Genomic DNA, 14,711 nt, shown 5'->3' on the forward strand with positions numbered 1-14,711 from the left:
TACCTATATTTACATAATTTGGGTCTGAAGTATACTTTACAATATAGTTTGAGCGACTTGAAATATGTGAGATTTCAGTTATCTGTCTTCTATTTTGGTAAGTCTTGGAATCTTTGCTTTTAATATATTTTTCCCATGTGGAAGTTTCTTTCTATTTTATTTACATCATCATTAATTTGAGACTATTAAAACAGTGTGAGAAACAAAGGAATACTAAATCCACACGGGCTAGCAGATAGAATGTAATTGACTGTTGATGCAATAGGGGGGGAAAAAAAAAAGTTGAAGACAACTAAAAGATTAATTCTGCAGAAAGTGAAACATATCCAAGAAAACATGCTATAGCAAGCTAAAATATAATACAATGAAAAACAGACAACCACGTATTTTAATGAATGTCGGGGGAAGAGTTTATAGATAAGAGATATTATTTATATTGAATCCTAATTTTATTTTCTCTCTTTGAAATTCTGAACAGGATATCTTCTGACTGCCTGATAACTACTGTGATGTAATGGTTTACATTTATCTGAATTAAAATAAGTTGATAAACAGTTTGAAATAATGTGTATTATGGCTGAAATGCAACATTGTAATGCTCTCTCTTATTTTTTCTTTTGTAATATGGTCACTGGCCTTTCTGCACACTGAGTGAGCAAAAGACAAAAGAAAGCACTGTGACATGAATAAGTTGTTGGCAGCTGAAGCCTATGTGGTGCATTTGTCTCTATATTGCCTTGTTAGAAATGGATTCTGGACACATGATGCACCTCATTTAAACTGGTAGTGATCTGACATTGTCCTTTAAAGATATGCAGAGGTGACATGGCATCCATCCTTCAGCCACTTGCAGTTATCCTGTGCAGTGGTTTTTTGCATGAGGAAATACTGTCTCAGCAATACTGATGATCCACTCCAGACACAGTTTATCTTGAAAACTGAATTTTTGTGTATTCTCCTACATGCTGTGCCCCATGACTCTTGCATTATCACAACCCCATGTTCAAAGTGGGTAAACACATGGTGTCGAGCCACGATTACAGCACACGTGTCTGTAACAGACTGCTCACATATCATGTCTATACTCACACTTTAAGCATCATCCAACCACAACATTGAGATGTCATAAATGGCTCAATTTCAGATGGGATGAACCTTCCTGTGTCTTTTGATCGCTAAATATATAATGGAGTGCATATGTTTACAATGAAGGTACACCATTAGAACACTGCTTGACAACTTCTAAGGAACACCTGCCATTTGCTATGTAACAGCAGACAATAGCTACGGAACACCCAACCAATGATAGTAAAAAGAAATGTAGAGGGCGAAATGTATAAACTGCAGTGAAGCTGTATGCATTTGAAAATTCATGCAGCAAGGCGTTTGACGAAGGCTGTTGTGGAACCGATTTGTGAGACAGTCTGTGTGGTGTGGCAATATGTCTGCAAACACCATTTGAGTGCTTATGATTGTGGACGAGCAGTCAGATGGTTTGAAGTCATTTAAAGTGTTACTACTATAGCCACAATAATTGGGTGTTTTCGAAAGTGTCATCACACAACTAAAAAAAAGGCCACTGAAGGTGGAAATGCTATACAAAAGCGTGTCAGTAGTCACACCTGAACCACCTTTACATCCACCTTCCTGTTTATAATTAAAAATGGTACAGATTACACCATACGGGAAAACAGGATAACAGATATAAATAACATTCATGTCTGACACAGATCAGACTCACTCAGTGAAGAATATACCCTCCTCAGGCACTAATGCACATTCAGCACTTGTTGGTCATGCTGGGCTACCAAACTGTTGCGGAGTCTTGGGGGATATTGTCCCTCTCCTCTCTAAAGGCTGTTTTCAGTTCTTGTATGGGTCAGGGAAGGGTGTTCATTGAGAAACATATCTGCCAAGAGCATCCCAGGTATGCTCTGTGGAGTTTAGTTTTGGGAAGTTTCCAGGCTACTCCATACATTCAATACCATCACTTTCCAGTGTATCCGAATCTCAACGTTCCTGTGTGGGCAGGCATTGTCATCCATAAACAGACGAACATGACCTAGAATAATCTCCCTACAACACCACTTTACTATAACAGTACCTCGTGCAAAGATATACAGCCATGTTTGGCCATCATGCACAATGCCTGCACACACCATAATGCCTAGGCCATATGGATGATGTCCATGAATATTGTGTGGTATTTAACATGTTCCCTTTTCTCTCCACAGTAACTGGTGCCCCGAATCACTTGCCACTGTGAAGTGGAATCATTAAAGGGCACCACTCTGGACCACTGTTACTGGCCGCAATCAACATGCTCCATAGACCAATGAACTCTTTTTCAATGATGTTGTGGTTTAAGTGGGATGCACTTTACAGGCTCCCGAGCATATAAACCATTCTGACTTAATCATCACAGAATGGTTCTGACAGACATGTGTACCGGTAGTGGTTGCAATGTGTCTAGCGATCTGCCTAGGTGTGAGCTGTCTGATCCTTTTCATGTTTTACTATTACAATCCCCTTGTGGTGCAGTGGTCCAGGTGTGACTACTGACATGCTTTTGTATAGCATTTCCACAATCAGTGGCAATTTTGAAACACATTTATTAATATATGCAGTGTTGAAACAATCTTAAGAAATCAGCAATAAAATATGATATTTTGTAAATACAGACTAGACTCGAACAGATTGATGTATCAATACCCGAGCCACCATAAAACACACAAGTTAATAACCACTGATATAGCAGATCTAAATGATCTATCAATGTATTGGTCAAAAGCTTTCACAGTAATGCACCAATATTTGGAAAAAAACATTCAACACAAAATTAATCATTAACTGACATTAATAAGAAACTAGACAACAGGCCATAAAATTACTCACTCCTCATATCACCATTAACCTCATAAACATGAGAAATGGATTTAACAAATTCTCAAAGTGGAAAAATAATAATTAACATCAGTGCATTAGAAAGGCTCATTTAGGAAAATCATCGCATCAAGCATTTAGCTAATCAGTCTTAGCCAAATAGTCATACATTACAACCAACACTTTAAAATACACAGCCTTCAAGAATCCTAGATAGGGAAATAACATGAGTACATTAAAATGATTCTGTTAAATACATTGTCACCTGGAGTACTTCATGAATTACACTTTGCAGAATGAGCATACACTAAAACAACACCCTGAGGTTTAAAAGACAAAACATATCTTCCATTATTCTCTGTGTGGTGACAAAAGGATAAGTTCCTCTCACAATCACAAAATGTCTGCACTGTTCATGTCTCACAGAAGTTACACAACTTTCAATGTGTCTTACTTTCCTACTATGAAAAGCATTCACCTCTTACAAGTCTGAAGGGGGATAGATTGCCCCACTGGGTTAATGATATCAATTCAGCCAGGACTAATGCACGCCTCCGAGTACAAAAGTCCCACATAGTAATTGGAGCTGTTCTGCCAAACCACCAGCGTTGACAGACAGCTTGGCCACGTGATTCCAGAGACCAGCGGTACAGGCACACCACATAATCCACAGTCCACCCAAGTTTGCTGTCATATCATAAATGTCCACCTCTATCATGGCTGTCACTTCAAGCTCCACTCATCACTGCGCCCTCTAGCACGCGCCGGAGCATGCGACCTCGTCATGCCATTGTGTGGTGTAGACCATGAACTCTATCCTTGCAGAAGGAGGAAGATAGAAAATAGGTGGTACCAATGCTGACGTGGTACAATGTACAAAAATTTCTCTGTTCCTTAGCAGCAGTCAAGCAGTGTATATCAGCATATAAACATTATGGAAATTAATATATTATATATTGTGGCATACAGAACTAAGTACAGAAAATAAAGGTATGAAATTCAAGAAAAACAACAACACTCGGGTAAAAAAAAATCTACCATATCGAGGCTCACAGACAGAAATGGAGAAAGAATCTTCTCTTTAAGTTTGAGGATTGGGAGAAAAAGTGATAACTTTTCCTTTGATACATCACTAGAATAAATTTTCTTTATCTTGACCCATTATCTGTGTCATGTTTTCTTCTTAATGTGGGATTTGCCAGTTGTTGCATCTGATTTAACATTTGCATTTGTGTTTACGCCAGTCTAGCTATGAATGTTTTCATGTTAGCAACTGAGAAGTACATACTGCTCATACCGTCATGTGATGAAAACCATGAATATTTTTCCAAATATTACAACAAAGTAAATTACTTATCTGCTAACAAGATATATATAAGAAATTAGGTAGGTAAGATAGAATTCACTGAACTAACGAGAAGAGTACGCGCAACGGCGCAGCCCAATGTTCCAGCTCCGAGGAGGAGGCAGCGAGTTTGTCGCACCACATCAAGATCCAGATTTGGCACAAGCCGCCATTTCATCAGTTTTAAGTTCAGCTGTACAGATGTTTCAGCAAGCCTGTGTAAAAGGTTTAATGACTTCATTAATTAATAACGAGTACTGAAACTGAATAAAAAGAAATGACAAACATATACTAGAATGTAATAGCAAAGGCTATACAGTAAAAAAATACTTCATTTCGCAGCTAAAATGAAAATGAAAGAGCAAAAGACACACAAAGCTGGAAAATAAGTTGTTATTATGCTCCTTAGGAAGTACACACCCCTCAAAGTTGCTTCTAATGAATGATTCTGTGCTGGAGTTTTTTTATATTTCTAACTGACAGCAAGTACGTAGATGTGAAATATCTCTTATGGACACTCCTATTACATTTACCACCTCACACTGAGACTGATCTGCCTCTGTCATACCAATGGCTCCCAATGGCACAGATTCTGGTACACCAATTACAAGACCTTTACCCACACAGTTTGAATTATATGAATATTATGCACATAATGTGAAAATATTTAAATTTAATGATTTAATGTTTGGTTATTAGATGTAACACAAATAGTGAGTACATAGCAAGGATAGCACAAATGGCAAATTATGTAGATCTAATACTGAACTTGTTTAAATAACACTGATTGTAGACACACGTTGCTCAAATTGTTTACTTTTCAAACTGAACGTCTTTCCAACCAAAAACCATCCTGAACTGTTGAACTATCCAGCCAAAGGAGGCTGAAAATGGTGCCATTTAAACCCTTTTTATGGCTGCAAGGCAGTGGTCCTACCAAACCCATAATACTGAACATTTAGTATACTCCAGAAAAGTAAGTCATCAGCCATGCTACCTGACAGATGTGACGGTCGGAGGTGGAATGATGTGAAGGTCAAGTTAATAAATGTGGCATTTATTTTCCAATGGACTGAGGAACAGCTGTTGCTAAGCCATTGGCAATGTTGCAAACATTAGTTGTACAATAAAAATCATTGCAAGCAGATGAGACAGGATAAAAAGAAAATATTCTAGCAGAACTCATGTAATTCCCTTCACTAGGAACAACAGAAGGGCGAAGCTAGTTCTGACATTTAGAAACAAGGATCCAAAGCAACTGTCAGATTCTATGTAACAACAATACTTTTAAGAAATTAAATGCAGAGGTTCAAGATTTTAAACATGGCTGAAACAGCAACTGTTGATATTCCTCATGGTAAATGATGACAGCCAAAACAGCTGCAGGATAAAGATTTATTAAAATTCTTGACCATGATTTCGGTATATCTAAATTTACCTTCATCAAAAGTAAAATACACTAAAATTACATCCTGCAATGGAGTTTCATAAAACAATTGTGCCAATTCATAGGCGAAGTACTGATGCTAAGCTGTGTTCGCATCGACCCTCTGTCCATAATCATGTTGTATAAATGGAGATGATGTTTTAACTACTGATGACGCTTTTGGCACAACTGTTTTATGAAACTCCACTGCAGGATGTAATTTTAGTGTATTTTACTTCTGATGAAGGTATTTTTAGATATACCGAAACTGTTGTCAAGAATTTTAATAAATCTTTATCCAGCAACTGTTTTGGCTGTCATCATTTATCGTGATAAATGCAGAGGATACCAAAAAAATATGTATACAGTACATTGAAGACTGGATAAGGAAGTACTAGATTTGGTAACAGCACATGGGCAATGAGGATATCTTCTAAATGTAATGACTATCTGATCTATGGAACATCACACCTAAGTTCACTAGACAAAATATTAGTCATCCTCTTAAAGCAGTACACTGCTCACTTCAAAGCGGTGTGGATGGTGCAGAAATGGTGACCTCCTACTGGTCGCCCCAGTTATGGCAGACGTGTGGTGTGAACGTGCTAGCTGGTTGTATGTAATCAGCTTAGAAATATCGATCAACATGGAGATGTGATAGAATGGCAGAAAGGAGGTATTGTGTTTCAGTGAGCCCATGATTCCACAGTGAATGAAGTTGTTGTATCTACTGGTGCATCAATGCAGATTGTCCAATGTGTCAACTGCTGTTATTCTCATACAGGAAGAGACTTACTCATGACTACTGCGGTCTTTCCCTCGGCGAGTAAACATTAGTGTGGAAGTGCTGGATGTGGACACCTGGTGACATATAGAGGTTTGGGTCAGTTCTGGAAGTGCGCTCAGATAGCTGAAGTGGTTAAGGCGACTGCTCACGTAAAGTGGAAAATCCGAGTTCGAGTCCCGGTCTGGCACAAATTTTTCTGTCTCATGAATGAAATGTACAGCTGAAGTCTCATTGTATTTGCAGTTTCAAATGTTGAAGATGAAATGGGAGATATAATACTACGTGCAGAGTTCGACAGAGCACTGAAAGACCTAAGTCGAAACAAGGCCCCAGGAGTAGACAGCATTCCATTAGAACTACTGACAGCCTTGGGAGAGCCAGTCCTGACAAAACTCTACTATCTAGTGAGCAAGATGTATGAGACAGGCGAAATACCCCCAGACTTCAACAAGAATATAATAATTCCAATCCCAAAGAAAGCAGGTGTTGACAGATGTGAAAATTACCAAACTATCAGTTTAATAAGTCACACCTGCAAAATAACTAATGTGAATCCTTTACAGACGAATGGGAAAACTGGTAGAAGCTGACCTCGGGGAAGATCAGTTTGGATTCCATAGAAATATTGGAGCATGTGAGGCAATACTGACCCTACAACTTATCTTAGACGATAGATTAAGGAAAGGCAAACCTATGTTTCTAGCATTTGTAGACTTAGAGAAAGCTTTCGACAATGTTGACTGGAATAATCGCTTTCAAATTCTGAAGGTGGCAGGGGTAAAATACAGGGAGCAAAAGGCTGTTTACAATTTGTACAAAAACCAGAAGGCAGTTATAAGAGTCGAGAGGTGTGAAAGGGAAGCAGTGGTTGGGAAGGGAGTGAGACAGGGTTGTAGCCTATCCCCGATAGAAAAACTCGGAGTAGGTATTAAAAGCCATAGAGAAGAAATAAAAACTTTCAGGTTCATAAAGGACGTTGTAATTCTGTCAGAGACAGCAAAGGACTTGGAAGAGCAGTTGAACGGAATGGACAGTGTCTTGAAAGGAGGATATAAGATGAACATGAACAAAAGCAAAATGAGGATAATGGAATGTAGTCGAATTAAGTCGGGTGATGCTGAGGGAATTAGATTAGGAAATGAGACACATAAAGTAATAAATGAGTTTTGCTATTTGGGGAGCAAAATAACTGATGACGGTCGAAGTAGACTGGCAATGGCAAGGGAAGCATTTCTGAAGAAGAGAAATTTGTTAACATCGGGTATAGATTTAAGTGTCAGGAACTCGTTTCTGAAAGTATTTGTATGGAGTGTAGACATGTATGGAAGCGAAACATGGACAATAAATAGTTTGGACAAGAAGAGAATAGAAGCTTTCAAAATGTGGTGCTACAGAAGAATGCTGAAGATTAGATGGGTAGATCACATCACTAATGAGGAAGTATTGAATAGGATTGGGGAGAAGAGAAGTTTGTGGCACAACTTGATCAGAAGAAGGGATCGGTTGGTGGTAGGACATGTTCTGAGGCATCAAGGGATCACCAATTTAGTAATGGAAGGCAGCGTGGAGGGTAAACATTGTAGAGGGAGAGCAAGAGACGAATACACTAAGCACATTCAGAAGGATGTAGGTTGCACTAGGTAATGGGAGATGATGAAGGTTGTACAGGATAGAGTAGCATGGAGAGCTGCATCAAACCAGTCTCTGGACTGAAGACCACACCAACCAACCAACTTTTCTTGTACTCACTCAGCTGTAGATCGCAGCAGTGCACAGCAGACAATGCATACTAGACTGCCAAATGCAGACACTACAAACAGTATTTACATAACTAGGCAAAGCCACAACAATAACAAGTAAGTCTCCTCCAGTGGGGGAATCACTGCAACTGTGTGTGAATAACAGCTATTGTGCAAGTGCTGGATATGGACACATGGTGATAAGGAGATTTGGGTCAGTCCTAGAAGCATGCTCACATAAAGTGGAAAATCCAGCACATATTATCAGAGATAATTTATACATAACAAGAACAAGAGTGGACCCAGTATCAATCCCCATGCTACACCTGTAGTGATTATTCCCCATTCTGAAGATGCTGTTTCATTGTGTGCACTGAGTTCTGTAAGGTAACACTCTGTGTCAATTTAGTTAGATAGGATGAAAACTAGACCCCAGTGAGCTCTCCAATACCATCATATTGAGTTTCTCTATGACAATTCTGTAACAGCACAACCAGATAACTACTGTGACACAATATACACACATATAACTCACTTTCTTAGTAACTGTTATGTTTTCTGATTTAATAATAAGAAGTTCCGTGTTTTTTGGAAAAAAATTCTTTGAGGAACTCACTTTGCAGGATCCATAGAAGCACTGAGTTTGGCAAGTCGAGGACCAAATTTTCCTTTTTCATTGCGTTGCCAACCAATCCATGATGGAATTATCTTTGGTGGCGCATTATCTTCAGTAGGTAGTTCAATGTTTAGTACAAGGCTGGAGAATGCAGACCAACTTTGACCATCTCCACATTTTTGTAGGCGTAGAGCTATTAACTGAAGTGGTTTACCTAAAATCTCTTTACTAAAAAGAAACAATATTTATTACACGCATTATGTAATGAGAAATTATAACTTAATGTATGTTTTGGATTATTTCATCATCTGAAAAGATGGCAGGCTAAAGCTGAAATATGAACAAAGAAAAGTAAGGCTACAACTTTTGTGAAATGGGCCCTTATATAAGATGCAAAAGCAGACTATAGAATGGTACGCAAGTAGAGTCAAACACTGGACAAATTTATCAGTACAGCTCCCTTCAGAGTTCTTTGATAGTTTACTTAATGGTTTATAATGTAACTAGGTAGGTATAAAATCTACTCACCAAGTGGCGGCAGAAGAACACACATACAAAAAAAGGTTTTAAGGATGCAAGCTTGCGAAGTCAGTGGCTCCTTCTTCCAGCAGAAGAGTTGAAGGGAAGGAAGAGGGTTGAAGAAAGGATTGGAGTGGTTTAGGGAAAGGGGTAGAGTTCGGAAAAGTCACCCAGAATCTTGGATCTAGGGAGACTTAGTGTCCACTAAGTCTCCCCTGACACAGGGTTCTGGTAACTTTTCTGAACTCTACCCCTTTCCCTAAACCTATACAGTCATTTTCCTTTACCCTTCTTTCTTCCCCTTCTGGTGGAAGAAGGAGCCATTGGCTCCAAAAGCTTACATACGTAAAACTTTTTTTTCATATATGTGTTTTTATGCTCCTACTTGGTGAGTAGATTTTTTATTTATCCAATTACATTATATTGTCAAAAATTGATTATTTTCATTGTTACTTAGTGACCCAGATTTCCTCAACATGTAACACGACTCCCAGTAACATGATTGAGACACACTGTTACTGCAGGTCTTAGATGTGACAACAACAGCATGCTGCTCTCTACATACATTAGATCATGTGTGCTGACAAAGTATGTAGTATACAACAGGACCCACAGTCTGTGGGACCACTGTGACTTCTATATGCACCCTTCTGCATCTGTGGGAAATGCTGCAGAGAGCATGACTCCAGATACTTGCAGTGACCGGTCAGTTTGTTACTGAACAACTTCCACCTTGTATAGCTGCTTATTTGCAACAAGTCACATAATGTAATGACAGCATAGTTCATCACGACCTTGGGTTATAACAGTATTTCAGTCAAATAAATTTCCACTACAAATTTGATATGCATTCTGCTATTACGTTTTAACACAATGTTACTCATTTTTGTTTCCTTGATCACTCATAATGCATTTGAACATTTTACAGATAGGTATCCTACATGTTATACATGCAGGAAATTACAAAATAGTATTTTTCCAGGTTAGATTGAGGGTTCACTGAAAGTAACCACTGGTGCCAGACAATGTATCTCAGAGGATCTCTGAATGCCTGGCATTTATAGGGAAATCTTGTAACAACTACACTATCTGGGCACGTCTTATGTAGTGCCCAAGAGAACACTTGGATGGTTGGTTGGCTTGGAGAAGGGATCAAACTATGTGGTCATCAATCCCTCCGACTGTGGAATAACTAAAACCGATAAAACCTCACACTATAAGAGGGAACTACAATGGCCATAAAATTACAAACGATTGACAGAGAAGGAAGGAAGAAGGCAGAAGAAAAACGGAGGGAAAGAAAGTGTTGGATGACAGGAGCATGAAGAAAGAAGCTCAGGTAGACAAGATAGACACTCAAGATAAAACAGACCCCATAAGGAAAGGTGTGGGAAGTGCGGGGGTGAACTATCAAGCCCAGTCAAAGCTAGTCCAATTGGGACAAAGGGAAGAGCAAGACAGCCTGCCATCCCCTCCACCCACCAATAACGTTGAAGGTTTCACCCTATCACAAAGAAACTGTAAAATGAGATAAGCCGCTGACGCATTGTCAGCTAACACCAGGGCCTACGAGCCAGGAAAGCTAAAAGTCTGTCACAGGGCAGTTAAGTTGGGACAGCCCAGTAAGAAGTGAACCACAGTCAACATCAATCCACAATGACAGAGAGAGAGGGGGGGTGTCCTCACAATGGATGAAATAACTGTGAGTCAGACAAGCATGGCTGATGTGGAGCCAGCAAAGGACGACAGAGGCCTTACGAGAGGCCCAAAAGGAGGACTGCCACATAGTTGTAGAATCCTTTATCCGCCTGAGCTTGTTCGGAGAAGAAACAGTGTGCCATTCCGCATTCCAAAGTCCCAAAACCTGATGACATAATGCCGAGCGAAGATCTATTTCCAGAATGCCAACAGCAAGAGATGGCCTGTTAGTAGCCAATGTAGCCAGTTGATCGGCAAGTTCATTGCCATGGACCCCAACATGGCCTGGGGTCCAAATGAAAACCACTGAGTATCCATGTTGATCAAGGAGAGAAGGGAGTCCTGGACAGCTATGACCAACAGGTGGCGAGGGAAGCACTGGCTGATAGCTTGCAAACTGCTCAAGGAGTTACTACAGAAGGTGAAGGAGAGTCCTGAGCAGAAGCAGACATGGTCCAGTGCATGCAAGATGGCTATCAATTCTGCAGTAAAAACACTACAGCCATCTGGCAAGGAACGACATTCCTTGTGTCTCGCATAGCTGTAAGCATAACCAGTGTGACCAGCAACCATGGAGCCATCTATATAAATCACTTCTGAACCCTGGAATGAACTGAGGAGACAGTAGAATTGGTGAAGGGCCTCCGGAGGGACAGAATCCTTTGAATTGAAGGAAAGATCAAGACAGAGCTGTGGCCGAGAGACGCACCACGGAGGGGGATATATGCGTGAGTGGAGAAAAGAGGCAGTAAAGGGAAGTGCTGTTACTCAGAAAAGAACAACTGAATGCAGACAGCCATGGTAATCCCACATCATGGCCGCCGCCACGGTAGGTTGAGCTCCGTGTCCAGAGAAAGGAGACAATATTTATGGTGCTGTGGGGAGCAGCGAATGTAGAGTGCATAAGATATCAACTGTTGTTGTCGCAAAACTCGCAGTGGTGGAATCCCCGCCTCTGCGTGAAGGCTAATCACGGGCTGTCCAGAAGGCACCAGTCGCAAGTAGTACCCCACAATGGTGGATGGGGTCTAGTATCTGGAACGTCAAAGGTGACTAGAACCATAGATAGGACTCCTGTAGTCTAAATGAGACTGGACCAGTGCTTTGTACAATCACAGTAGAATAGGGTAGTCTGCATCCCAAGTGGTATTGCATACACATCTAAGAACATTGAGATGCAACCAGCACGTCCTCTTCAGCTAGCAAAGAAGAGGGAGCCATGTCAACCGGGAATCAAAGACCAGACCAAAGAAACGATGGGTGTGCACCACCTTGAGGGACTCGTCATCGAGGAACAGGTCCACATCGGGATGGACTGTATGGCAACAGCAGAAATGCATGACACATGACTTGGCAACCGAAAACTGAATACCATGGGACAGAGCCCAAGTTTGCGGCAGGTAGATTGCCCCCTGTACACGGCATTCTGCCGCGCCCATGATGGAGGAAGCAATGTACACTCATGCTCATAAATTAAGGATAGTGCTGATACAAGCTGAAACAATGCTCTGGTTGGTAGTTTACAGGTTTAAATCGCCTCATGGTATGACCATGTGGTGCATTTGACTTGTGGTCATCGCACGGTGGCATTGGCAGCAGTCCACATACGCAGAGGTGTGTTGGTGCATGTCAGAGTACGGTGCAGCGAGTAAGTGTGCAGATGTGTTCAGACGTGCTAATGGTGACTATGTGTTGAAAATGGCTCAAAGAATACATATTGATGACTTTGTGAGGGGTAGAATACTAGGGCGACTAGAGGCTGGTCAAACAAAGCAGGTCGTAGCACGGGCCCTTCGTGTGGCACAAAGTGTGATCTCAAGATTATGGCAACGATTCCAGCAGACAGGAAACGTGTCTAGGACATCCACAGTGTATAATACCACAAGAAGACAGATATCTCACTATCAGTGCCCACAGACGGCCACAGAGTACTGCAGGTAGCCTTGCTCGGGACCTTACCACAGCCACTGGAACAGTTGTCTCCAGACACACAGCCTACAGATGACTGAACAGACGTGGTTTATTTGCCCAGAGACCTGCAAGGAGCATTCCACTGACCCCTGGTCACAGGAGAGCCTGTTATGCCTGCTGCAAAGAACACAGTACTTGGGCATTGGAACAGTGGTCCCAGGTTATGTTCATGGACGAGTCCAGGTATAGTCTGAACAATAATTCTCGCCGTGTTTTCATCTGGAATGAAGAAGGAACCAGATACCAACCCCTTAATGTCCTTGAAAGGGACCTGTATGGAGGTCGTCATTTGATGGTGTGGGGTGGGATTATGATTGGTGCATGTACACCCCTGCATGTCTTTGACAGAGGAACTGTAACAGGTCAAGTGTATAGGGACATCATTTTGCACCAGTATGTCCGCCTTTTCAGGGGTGAAGTGGCTCCCCTCCCATGATAACACACGGCCCCACCGAGCAGCCATCATGGAGGAGAACCTCAAAACAGAAAATATCAGGCGAATGGAGTGGCCTGCCTGTTCTCCAGAACATGTCTGGGCTGCTTTCGGTCAACATATAGCTGCATGTCTTCAAACCCCTACAACACTTCAGGAGCTCTGACAGGCACTGGTGCAAGAATGGGAGGAAATACCCCAGTAGCTGCTGAACCACCTGATCCAGAGTGTAACTACCCCAAAGAGGGTTGTTGGCATTGAAGTCCCCAAGAAGCAGGAAGGGAGTTGTTGAAGAAGGCTGGTTAGGGCAAGGGATGTGGGCGGCCTGTCAGGCGGGAGGTAGAGATTACAGATTGTGATTGGTGTGGCTAGATGGGCCCTGACAGTAATTGCTTCCAGTGTGGTATGGAGGGGAACCCATTTACTAACAATGTCCATGCGGACCAAGGTGCAAACACTACAAGAATCCCACTAGGGGCCAATTCAGTTCCAACAGAAAGTTTGGAACCCACAAAGGGTGGGTGAGTAAGAATTGATAAAATGGGTCTCCTGGAGAGCAATGCAAGCAGCAGAGTAGGAGGAAAGAAGGGGCTGCAACTCCGGGAGGTGACACAAATATCCGTTACAATTCCACTGGAGGGTTCTCAAGCTGGAGTCCAAATGGGAAGGGAACAGACTGGAGCTTGCCACTCCGCTGAGTTGACATCCATCACCGATAAGGATGGGGTAATGTCCATATAGGTGGGGTCAAGACCCTTTTGGTCCATTGGCTGGAGGAGGGAAAGGCGCCACCTCATGGGGTACCAGAGGGGCCTTGCCCTTGTTCTTGTTCTTGTGTTTCTGCTTCTTCTCTTGTGAGGGAAGAGAAGGGCAGACTGCAGCAAGGTTGGGCATAGAATTACACCTAGCAACCTTGGCGCCCACCAGCCGCAGATCACACAGCTGATGTGGAGCTGCAGATCGCCTTTCAGGGGGGTACCAGAAAGAGGAATACGGGGAGGAGCTCCAGCACCGGCAGCTGCTGCAGAAGGGGAGCACTTCTCCAACAGGGAAGGGGGAGCCGAACTCGATGTGATGGTGATTTTGGGGGAGGAGACCAGACAGCGAGGTCATTGGTCTCATCGGATTAGGGGCAGATGGGGAAGGGAGTCAGACGTGCCCTTTGAAAGGAACCATACCGACATTTGCCTGGAGGGATTTAGGGAAATCACGGAAAACCTAAATCAGGATGGCTGGACGCAGGATTGAACTATCGTCCAGTGTGCTGACTCGATGTGGTGGGTATGGGTACTGA

At 41.9% G+C, this 14,711-nt stretch overlaps 1 protein-coding gene across 1 annotated transcript in view; it reads right to left on the reverse strand.

Annotated features, from left to right (window-relative positions):
- The window catches only part of LOC126335452 (ubiquitin-like modifier-activating enzyme ATG7), a 95,581-nt gene that overhangs the window by 62,723 nt on the left and 18,147 nt on the right, over positions 1–14,711 (reverse strand). Inside the window, exons 5-6 of the mRNA XM_049998742.1 lie at positions 8,797–9,024; positions 4,299–4,443 (exon numbers count right to left, since the gene is read on the reverse strand). Coding sequence (XP_049854699.1) covers positions 4,299–4,443; positions 8,797–9,024 — 373 coding nt within the window. The remainder of the gene's footprint in view (positions 1–4,298; positions 4,444–8,796; positions 9,025–14,711) is intronic.

This window comes from Schistocerca gregaria, chromosome 2 (assembly GCF_023897955.1).
Source record: "Schistocerca gregaria isolate iqSchGreg1 chromosome 2, iqSchGreg1.2, whole genome shotgun sequence".
Taxonomy (NCBI): domain Eukaryota; kingdom Metazoa; phylum Arthropoda; class Insecta; order Orthoptera; family Acrididae; genus Schistocerca; species Schistocerca gregaria.